This window comes from Microcebus murinus, chromosome 10 (assembly GCF_040939455.1).
Source record: "Microcebus murinus isolate Inina chromosome 10, M.murinus_Inina_mat1.0, whole genome shotgun sequence".
In the NCBI taxonomy this organism is placed as follows: domain Eukaryota; kingdom Metazoa; phylum Chordata; class Mammalia; order Primates; family Cheirogaleidae; genus Microcebus; species Microcebus murinus.
Window position 1 is genome coordinate 91,017,978 of NC_134113.1, and position 11,858 is coordinate 91,029,835.

General features: G+C 35.5%; 1 protein-coding gene and 1 pseudogene across 1 annotated transcript; both read left to right on the top strand.

The window, feature by feature from the left end:
* Positions 1–264: 264 nt before the first annotated feature.
* On the top strand, positions 265–3,895 carry LOC105862748 (taste receptor type 2 member 50-like; annotated as a pseudogene).
* Positions 3,896–9,037: 5,142 nt separating this feature from the next.
* LOC105862755 (taste receptor type 2 member 14) lies at positions 9,038–11,374 on the top strand. Its single transcript, XM_012749255.2, has one exon. The coding sequence runs from the start codon at positions 10,209–10,211 to the stop codon at positions 11,166–11,168; it is 960 nt and encodes a 319-aa protein (XP_012604709.2). The 5' UTR covers positions 9,038–10,208; the 3' UTR covers positions 11,169–11,374.
* The last annotated feature ends 484 nt before the right edge of the window (positions 11,375–11,858 follow it).

Genomic DNA, 11,858 nt, shown 5'->3' on the forward strand with positions numbered 1-11,858 from the left:
CATCAATCCACTGGTGGGTCATTTGGGGGTTGCTTTGAAAGATGTCAGTAAAGGCTTGTCTAAGTCTGTGTAGATATTTAGATAGGGGTAATATTCTTGACTTCAATGGTTCTAGGTTGGGCCGACTGCAAAATTTGTGGAGCCCAGCACAAAATGAAAATCTGTGACTGCTTATTCAAAAAGCAGCAAAAAAAAAAAAATATTGTTAAAGATACTAAAATATAAATCCTTTTTCTTCTTCTACAGTCTTTCTTTTTTGACTTGTGTTTATTTGTAACAATGTCATTCTAAGTGAAGAAAAATGATAATTATAGTGTGAATTAAATTATAGAAATTAAATTTTAAAAATTAAAAATGGCAATTATTGGCATGAATTTTACTGTTCATCTGTGTATTGTGGAATGCCGATTTTAAATGCAAATATGAGAGCATTGAACTTGTATGCAGAATTGCTGAAATCCCACAATTCGTATTTTGTAGTTTGTACGTGCTTATGTATATTGTTCTTACCAAAACAGTAGAAACACTGCACAAAACTAACTCAGCTACTTTTATTTCACTTCTTGACATGCACACATTGTATCAACACTGTACCTTTGCCTTACAGATGTGTAAGGAAGTACTGAAAGGAGAATAAGCTCAGTTGTCCTGTACTTTTCTTTCTTTGCTGTCATTTTTAGCATAAGTGTTTAGCTAATACAGGGAAGTGACATGAGTAAGAGAAGATATGATAGGGTTAGTTGGTCATTAGTGTGTTTTAGAAAGACATTTTTATTTGCAAAGCAAGTTCTGATTTGAATGGAAGCCTGTTATATATACTGGGTTTTAAAATTTCCCTGACAGCTAAAGTTGCAGAACACAAATTATGGAGAGGTTATAAAAGGAAAAACTTGCAAAACAATGAAAGAGAATATGTCTTTATTTGCATGATAGCAAATGGGAATTCAACTTTCACTTCATCAGCTATGAAATATTCCAGCTATAGCAAAAACAGATAGTGTATGGATAAGAGTTAACTGGAGCTGTCTGGTAATAACAGTGTTTTCCATATAGACAGCATTGAACTAATCCTTTGTATACCCTGGTGCTTTCCTGCTTGACATTGATCACTGAAAGTAAAAGGAAAAAGAACATTACTGCACATTTAGAAATGACGTGCACATAGAATTTAAGGTCAGGACATTAAAGGAATCATAATCCATGATATTATGCCTGCATTTTCTTTCTTTCTTTTTTTTTTTTTTTTCCTGTTCAGACATAAGTTTTATATTTACTATTTTTCCATCCTAGCACTGGTAGAATTTGTTCTTGGCAATTTTACCAATGGCTTCATAGCACCAGTAAACTTCATTGACTGGATCAAGAGAAAGAATATCTCCATAGCTTATCAAGTTCTTGGGGCTCTGGCAGTCACCAGAATTTGTTTATTCTGGGTAATATTAAATTGGTATTGAAATGCGTGTAATCCAGACTTAGATAACGTAGAAGTAAGAATTATTGCTCATATCATGTGGGTAGTAACCAACTATTTTAGCACCTGGCTTGCTACTAACCTCAGTATATTTTAGTTGCTCAAGATTGCCAATTTCTCCAACTGAATTTTTCTTTACCTAAAAGAGGAAAGTTAAGAGTGCCGTTTTGGTGATACTGCTGGGGACTTTGGTCTTTTGGGTTTGTCATCTTGCAGTGGTAAACAGGGATGAAAGTACAGGGACAAAAGAATATGAAAGAAACCTGACTCGTGTAAGAGCAAATTGTGGAGCACTCTATGCCTTTCAAATAGGACTGTATTTACGCTAACATACTTCATATACTTTACTATGTCCCTGATATGTTTTTGCCATTAATCTGTTCTCTGTGTAAACATCTCAAGAAGATGTGGTTTGATGGCAGAATAGCTCAAGGTTCCAGCACTGAGGTCCACATAAAAGCTTTGCAAACTGTGATCTCGTTTCTTATGTTATTTGCCATTTACTTTCTCTCTATAATCACATTGGTTTGAAATTCTGATAGGCTGCAGAACAAACCTGTGCTCTTGTTTCTCCAAGCTATGGGAATCATCTGTCCTTCAAGCCATTCATTCATCCAAATTTTAGGAAACAAGAAGTTAAAACAGACCTTTCTTTTGGTTTTGTGGCAGGTGAGTTGCTGGGTGAAAGGACAGAAACCTTCAATGCTGTAGATTAATAAGAGGGACATTACGTGTTTTCTAGCAGAAAACAAACTAATGGTGTATGAAACATTTTATATTTCCTGCTGGCTTTTCCATAGTGTATACATTTGAATGATTCCAAAAGTATAACTAGAAAAGTTCTTATGCCTAAACTTATTATAAAAAAGAATATATATGTGTGTGTGCATGTGTATGAAAATCTAAGAAATATTGACAATAACATGTCCTTAATCAATTCTTTTCACACAAACCATCTAATCATAAAAATATGGTAAGAAATTTCTCAGAATTATAAAGCCATCTGTATTTCTTATATACTTTATGTCATCTTTCAATTGAAGAATTTATGATCTATATTTGTACATCATTAAGAACTGACAGTTTATCTCAGGAAATCATTGTCATTTTCCATTGTAATTTATGCCACACACACGTACCGCACTGTGTTTGGATTTCATTGCTTGAACTTATAATTTTTTGGATGGTAAGAACATTAAATTACAAATTAATAATGAGGATGCATCTTTGGGGTAGGTTTTATTCCATCATGAATCCTTATTTTATGTTTAGCATAAAGCAAACAATTATTGTTAGAAAAAGATGCACACAATAAAATTCAAGAGTAAAAAAATACTTAGAGTAAATTTTGTTATGTGTACCATAAAAAGTATTGAGGAATATTAGATTTAATACAAGTATGTGAATAGTTTAGAAAAAGATAATTCCTGCAATAGGAATAAAGAACAGATCGGGCCTGTTTTCAATGCTGTTATAAGTTCCATGTGCAGTTATAAAAATCATTTGCTCCAGTTTTTGCATTAAAGAACACATTTTTTTGAAGTTGAGATCTAACGTCAAATATTTCGGTTTTTTTCTAAACCACCTCTGAATTTCTGAATTGCCAATCATCTTCTTTATCTTCCATCCATGAAATTCTTTTTAAACTTCAGATAAGGCAATTCAAATCTTCCCTATCTTAAAAAATGCTCAATATTATAAAACTAATATAGAAATTATAAAACATAATTCAATGAACCTTTCTGCAAATGTTAAATGGCATCTATGAAACCTATAAATTAATTATAGAAAATGTCTAAAAGATCTGTTTTATCATATTACTAATATTTATTATATTAATTCTTGGTATTACAAAATATTAACAATATCACCTAAACTTTAAGATAAATCAGATCTATATCTGATTTATTTTTTGTTTATCACGTATCTCCCCCAGTGCAATGTAAGTACCATAAAAGTAGAAATCAGTCTGTCTTATTGTTGACTTCTAGGACCTAAAAGCCAGCTCATAGACTAGTTGGTCAAAAGTGATATTTTGACGAACAATTAAATTGGTGGATGAATGAATAAATGAACTATATTAAGGCTGATAAACCAATATAAATGAAATCCATCACAAAATCTGAAGTTGCATGAATTTTCTTTTCTGGTTTCATGTTGCGGTTATAGGCTTATTCAAGTGGAAGCACTTCTCAGAGTAAATATTTGGCTATTTCACAGTTCTAGGGGAAATATCACTATAATATAGCCTCGATGCATCTATATCAGGTGTGTTAAGTGAAGACAAGGTGTAACATCAAAACTAGACTGTAGCTCTTACAAGAGTTTTTGAAAAACATATAAAAGATTTTGATATGTTTGCATTTTTTATATTGTGAATGATGTTTTTATTGTGATATCTTCTAGCTGGCTATTGTGTACAAATGCAGCATTTGGTTTTTTAAAAAATTGACTTATGAACTATCTTCTGTTAATAAAATACTATTAATAAATAAAAATATTAATAAGTATAATAAAATAATTAATAAAAATTAATAAAATAATATTTTCAGCATTCTTTCTAAATGAACTTTTTCATTGCTATATTATAAACTCATAGAAAAGTGAATAAATAATAACTGCACAACTGAATAGCCTCAAGCTTTGAAAACCAGAGCCAATATCTGAGAGCAAAGTGATGACAGTTACTTGGGAAGGCAAGTACAGGGCAGCAATGGGCGAGACATGGAAATTAAGGCAAGAGAAGATGGGAAACAACGTGATGTGATGGATGGCTCTCCTGGTGGCCACTTCACAATGAGGTAACAGCATGGTGACCGTGGTATGTGTGTACTTGCTCCCTGGGGCTTTTCCAGAAGGGCTGCAAGGGGGAACCACATCTAGCATTAGTCCATGGAAGAGAAGAGCAAGGATGTATCTTATTGGCTCTCTTCTGTCTTCTATTTCCCATTGGCCAGGGTTTACCTGAAGTAGAACTAACAACTTTGCTTTTCTGCCTCACATCATCCAGCTCCTCAGTGGCCATTTAGCAAGTCAGGTCTCATGCCCACAGTGTGGCATTCCATTCGGTCCAAAATGGAAAGGTGATCTGGACCAGGCAAGGTGCTGACCAGCAGACTAGGAAATGGTCAATGGAAGTGGTCCAATACAGTCCACTCCATGTGCCACTCAGGTATACTCGTGCCACTCCAACAGTGGCTGGATTTATAAGTATATAACTTGTGCAGTTGCACAGGGCCTTGTGCTTAGAGGGGCTCTATGCTTGCTTTAATCCTCTGTACTTGCTGCTTTGTTTGTCAAACCGAGGGTACTCTCTGCTGAAGAAGGGATGGTCTTGCACTAAATCACTAGGGGTTTGCTTTCTTCCTCTCCTATGGGCTTGTCAGAGACATGAACAGCACCCTGTAATGCCCACTATCCATGCCTCCAGCAGCTTCGAATCTGCTGAATCATCTGGCACAGTGGGCAGAGCAGCTTGGACCACACCCTGTATCTGCTATAGAGCCCTCGCTTGTTCTGGGTTCCACCTGAAACCAGTAACTTTTAGGGAAACTCTCTAAATGAGTCAGAGCAATGTCCTCAAACATGGTACATGTTAGTTCCAAAATCCAAAGAGGCCCAACAAATACAGTGCCTCTTTTTTTAGTGGTAGGAAATATAAGATAGGGCACCATGCCATTTACTTTAAAAAGGATGCTTCAACATGTAGACCAGACCACTGGACCCCTAAAAATGTCACCAATGTTATAGGTCCTGAATCTTCTCAGGTTTATTTCTCTTCTTCTGATATTTTACTGTTGTTTAATGTTATAGTGTTTTATGATATTTAAGGACCTTGCTCCTTCCTATTTATGGGTACCAATTAATGTAACATTATTATATTACATTGAATTAGCATGTTGTTAATTAGCATGTTGTTAATTATTATATTGAATTAGCATGTTGTTCAATATTGATTATATTGAATTAGCATGTTGTTTTGCAAACTGTCAATTAAACTGAGCATAAGTGACAGCCCTGCCATAAAACAGTATAGGAATGCTATTATTCTTAGCACACAAGAAGCATATTGTTTTGATTTTCCCTCATGATGGGTGTAGATTAAAAAGAATTCCCCAAATCAAAAGCCACATACAAAGTGCCACAGGCTATGTTCTTCTCAGAAATGATACCACATCCTGGAGATGCAAGTCCCATTTAAGTTTATGGCAATCTGCGTTCATCCTATAATCCATCTGGTTTTGGCAGAGGCCAGATAGGCTAACTTAATAAGGCTATACAAAGGATTACCATACACTCCCCATATATTTCAAGTTTTTTATGGTGGCAGTAATCAGTCCTATTCCTTGGAGAATGTAGTTATTACTTTTTATTCATTGTCTTGACAGGAGGGGAAAGTTTCAGAGGTTTCCTCTTATTCTTGCTTACAGAAATGTCCCTTACTCTACTGGTCAGGCAGTAATGTGAGAGTTCTGCCAAACCTGTCCATTTCAATTATATATTCAAGAAGAGATAAATAACTACAAATGCATTTGGTCTGCTGTCCCGACCTGCGGGACCTTCTGTTACTCGCGGGGTCAAGGGGGATCTTGCCTGAAAGAGATGAGCGAGAGAAAGAAACGAGACCAAGCAAATGGTTGTCAAGGTCTACTTTTCTTGGATTTTTAGTAGGTTTTATAAGCATACAGAAACAAGGAAGTAGAAACAAAAAAATAGAGTGGCGACGATGAGGCTTGGGTCTGGGTTAATCAGCCCCAATCAGCGTCTTATCGGTATCCTGTTTTTGACTGGTTACTCATTTCCAACCTGGCAGATGGTCGGGAACAATTGCAGTCAGCACTCCCTGGAGCATCCCGTGGTCAGCACGTCATGGACTGCATTCTTCTCAGAGCTATAGCTGGAATTTTCCAGGGCAAAGTCCGTGCGTAGGACGAGTCATAGGGGACTTGAGGGTCTTTGAGGGTCCTTGCCTCTAACAGTCTGCCCTGGGATAGACGTGAGACCAAGCTCTAGGTAACATCTGATATTCAATATTTTTGAATATCACTCCATCCAATGCACTGCAGTGTGTTTTGGGGTACCTAGTTATTAGTGCTAGTTGAGGTCCCACACCTCAAAGTCCCAGAGAAAATGAATGCATGCCCTTTCCTCTGGACACTGTTATCTGGTAAATGGCTACAGGTTTTGGAGAAAGCACAATATGAATACACCCTGAATACTCTTGTGAATTATCAAGGGGACTTAAACTTCCCATCAGTCTCTGAACTCTCCTTGTCTGAATTGGCTCAGTCCTAAGAACTGGCTGAGGGACTTTGATTTACCACTTCATAGACTGACTTCAGGAGTTAACTTTTCAGCTCTTATTTTCTGCTTGGTTTATAGTGTTGATCAAACTATGAAGCCCCTTCAGCTATTGGATTATGAACTCACTCCAGTGAGGATGTTGCCTCATTGAATCTGATCTTTGCAAGATCCCCAGTAAGTCTGTGTTGCTAATGGTCAGCATTCATCTCGCCTGAGCCATCAGCAGTATTGAGCAAAGTTTATTTGCTTTCCAGGATGCGGCCCTCTCCTGGTTTTTATCCTTATTCCCTGGGCACCAGTTCTCAGTCTCCCTTGCTACTTTTTCCTCTTCTTCCTAAACTGAAAATATCAGACTGAGGTCTCAGTTCTTCAGTTTCTAACCAGTTATGCTTATTTTGTTGGTGATCTCATACAGTCTCCTTACTGATAATGTAGCCAAACAATTTGACTAAGATAAATAAGGCTTAGTATTCATAGATTTAGTCATACTTATGTATACTATTTATTTATTCACATATATCACATTACTATTTTTCCTTTAAATGTCAAAATTACATTCAAAAATAATACTGCCAAAAAACTAGGGAGAAGAAGGGAGCTTCAATAATATCTCACATTGAAGTTCTGCTAAATCAGAGTCGACCCAGTATCTAATTTAGTTTGATTTAAAATAGCAATGTAAGTATTGATAAATTGATGGGCAGCAGATTATCATTATAGATATAATGATCCAAGTAGAGAAATGCTTAGATAGAATTATCATTGATTAATCCATTATTGATTAGTTGCATTTGGTATAGTAGTATATAAAACTTTTCACAAATGCCAAAAATTAAAATGAAATAAAATAACCTGTCCCACATACTCCTAAACATAATTTTGACACTGAAATGGATAAAGGTGCTGCTCATTCAGAAACGAATTTCTGGATATAATGTGTGGATTTATTCTTGTTGCCATTGTCAACTTGTCTGAAAACGGTTGTCACTCCCTAAGAACTGTAGTTTAAATGAAAACCTGGTGCTTTCAACCTAAACTGCAAATGTGCAGTGGATGGAGGAGGCTCAGGGCCAGCCCCTTTATCTTCTTTCCTGAGATCATCTTTGTTACCTGGACATACCCAAACCAGGGAGACCTTCTTGCCTCTCCATTGATTTCATATTTGTGCTTTTATTCTTAGGACTTTTTTCCTTAAAATTTGCCCATACTAGCCAATTTTGCCTTTTCAGTATGTCTCTTCTTTAAATGTAGGGTATTTGTGAGAATTTTCAAGATATTTTGGTTTTATTTTCTTTGCTCAATGTCACTTCTGGGGACTGAGAGTGAGGGTTAGCTCTTCACACTGGAATACCCCACATCTTTCTCTGTCAACTTTGAAGTTTATGATACATGTTTTTTTTTTTTTTGCTTTCTTTGGTAGCTGTTGCTGAATTTGTTTCATCAGCCCCTTGCTTACTTTTTTAGCTGTGAAAGAAGAATAATCATGTCATGATACTTGGTCCCTTATCTTGTGACAACCTGAAATTAAGTGACTGAAGCAAAGATCTCAATCAATAGAGGTTTGTTAAGCCAAAGTTTGATGATTCACCTGGGAAAAGCAAAAGCCACAGATGCATCTGTGACTGTTTTTTTTTGAAGAGGAATTTGGGAACTCATTACTTAATGAGAGAGAGTGTACGAAAAGGAAAAGGAGGACAGGGGTGGGCAGTGGGCAGCAAATGGTTACATTCTTGTGAGACTTTAGTTAATGCCCAGGAAATCTACATTTTACATTAGATAAGGTGAGTGTCTGAAAAAAAAGGGAGTGAAGGAAGAATCAACATGTAGATATCTCAAGAATGATAGACTTTTCTACTCCTGGAAAGAAAGACTTTTCTATCCTTTTCTACTCCTGGAAAGATAAACTTACAATCAACATTATTAGTATGAAATTTAACAGACTTTAGTTTTAGAAGCTGGCCTTGTGCTGTAGAACTAAAGTTACAATTTGCCATGTCCTTGTTTAAGGAAGGCCAGTAAGAAATTTCCTTATAAATGATCTGTGAGGGAAGTCCTTGTAGATGCCTGATGCATTTTACTTTTACTTGGGGATCTGGCTCATGAATAATGTTAATAACACCTATTCATTTGGAACTGGGTGTTGTGTGATTCAGCCTCCAGGGTTGACCTTTCCTTTTGCATAAGGAGTTGTTGAGGGGCAGGGGGTGGTCCTGAGATTTTTATTTTCCATTACACTTGGCCTGGCAGTATGTTTTCCTTCATCTACATTGGTGCCTGTTGTGGAGGTCTTGGAGATGTGTTGCTGGGAGGGTGGGTGGATGTGGATAAAATCAGAAGGTATTTGGTACTGATTGAGGAATATGCCCTACTAGGTAGGGAGATGCACAGAATGCCGGGAATTCTTGCTTTTTGGATGAACTCAATCAAACCAAGTGACCGACTGCTATATGGGACAACAGAAAGATTCCTATCTCTTTTCAAATGCATAGAAAAAATATTCCCAAAGTCTACTGAATATTTACATTTAATACTATGTATAATAAATTCAGAAGCCTTTTTTAAAACAATGTCTTAGCTATCACAGTACTAAGCATGAACAAGATGTGTAATAAATGTTGAAGAAGTAAAAAGCCTGAATTACTGGAAAGAGAAGGGGATTTGGATCCAAATAAATAAATAAATGTGTGTGTATGTATGCACTTGTAAAAAGTAAAACGATAAATAAATATTATGCGTGGTACCCAACATTCTAGGAATGATGACTTCTATGAGATTAGTAAAGTGTTACTTTGTAGAATGTCCAATACACTATTATTAACTATTTTAACCATACTGGGTAACAGATCTCAAACAAAACAAGACTTATTCCTGTCTGAGGCTTTAGACCCTTTAACCATCATCTTCCCATTTTCCCCACCCTTAACTTTAAAGTGTTTACAAAACCTTAGTGCTTAGGAAGCCACGTATAACAATTTAGATTCTTGTTGCCTGCTATACAGGTTCGAATTTTGTAATAGTACTTGCCCTAACTCAAGTTGACAGACTCAAATATGTAGATCAGGCAAAAAAAAAAAAAAAAGAAAAAGAAAAAGAAAGCAAAACAAGGAAAATAAATCTTTATTTGCATGTTAGCAAATGAGAATTCAGCATTTCCTTCATCACCAACTACAAGAGACTTCAGCCTACTGTGTGTAAGGCACGCAGTATCTGGATGAAGCTCAGCTGAGCTGTCTGGGGAACTACAAAGATTTTTATGAAGAAAGCTGTCAATCCAGTCATTACCTAATCTTGAGGGTTGCTGATTTAATATTCTGTACACAGGTTTTTATAAAGGGAATATATTATTCAATTTTCAAGAATCAGATAAACATAATATTTTGAGATGAATGCATTAAGAAATCTTCAGCAGTGATATTAGACATTGGAGCAAACTATGAGTAGGGTCATAAATAGCACATTTATATTCATTTTAATTGTGGAATTCATAATTGGAAATTTAGGAAATGGATTCATAGCACTGGTGAACTGTGTTGACTGGGTGAAGAGAAGAAAGATCTCTTTGGCTGATCAAATCCTCACTGCTTTGGCAATCTCCAGAATTGTTCTGCTCTGCTTAATATTCTTTAATTGGTATGTATCTGTGTTTAATCCAGCTTTATTAATGTATGAAAAAATCTCTAGAACACTTCTTGTCTTCTGGACAGTGGTCAATCATTTTAGCATCTGGCTTGCTACAAGCCTCAGCGTCTTTTATTTTCTCAAGATAGCCAATTTTTCCAACTTGATTTTTTTCTACCTAAAGCGGAGAGTTAAAAAGGTGGTTTCAGTGATACTTCTGGTGACCTTGGTCCTCTTGTTTTTGAATATTGCACTGGTAAACATCCGCCTTAATGCCTGGATTAATGGATATGAAAGAAACAGGACTTGCATTTCCATTTCTAGTAACTTTATACAATTTTCCAGTTTTCTTTTATTCACCAACATCATGTTCATTGCCATACCCTTTACTTTGTCCCTGACAACTTTCATCCTGCTAATCTCTTCCCTGTGGAAACATGTTAAGAAGATGCAGCATGGTGCCAAAGGGTCTGGAGATGTCAGCACCACGGTCCACATAAAAGCCATGCAAGCTGTGATCACTTTTCTTCTACTATATGCCCTTTTCTTTCTGTCTTATTTCATGCCAATTTGGAGCCCTGACTTGCTGGAGAAAAATGCGATCATCACGTTTTGGGTGATGCTTGGAACTGCTTATCCTTCAGTCCACTCTTGTGTCCTGATTCTACACAACAGTAAGCTGAGACAGGCCTCTCTTTCGGTGCTGTGGTGGCTGAGGTGTATGTTCAAAGATGGGGAGCCCTTAGGCCATACACCATTTAGGGAATCCTCTTGAATATTATAGAGGAAAATCAGTTTATAAGAAATTCTTGTATGTTATATAAATTTATACTTTCCTAATATTTTCCTATTGTGTATGCATTATGAATTGCACAAAAGTATGCTTGAAATAACACTGTCCAAACATATTACAACTTAGAAGAATATATACAAAGATGTACATTAACATACATAGAAGGATATAAATATGGACCACTTAAATATAAGAAGCCTTTATAGTAATAATATGTAATATTATAATATTTATGTAATATGTAATAATATGTAATAGTAATAATATCAATTTTGTATCAATTATTAACCTTTTTAAGACTTTTAAATAAGAAACCTATAATGTATAAGATAAAGTATGTATGTGACACATAGTTACTGAAAATACCAAATTCCTAATCTAGAATATGTGCCTAAAATTTTGGATAATAAATGAAGAATACAATATAAACTATTCGAGCTTATGTATACTAAATCCATTGTTTCAAATATAGGAGCCAATTACCAATGTTTTTTAGAACCTCCTCAGAATCATGAGGCTGCTTTATTCTAATTACCATATCTATATTATTAGTTTCACATTCAAGAATTGTTTAAGTATATTTATTATTATTAGGAATATGCAATTTACATTTAGAAATACATTCTATTTTCTAATTAGTTTTTATATATGTATCACAACACATTTCAATTT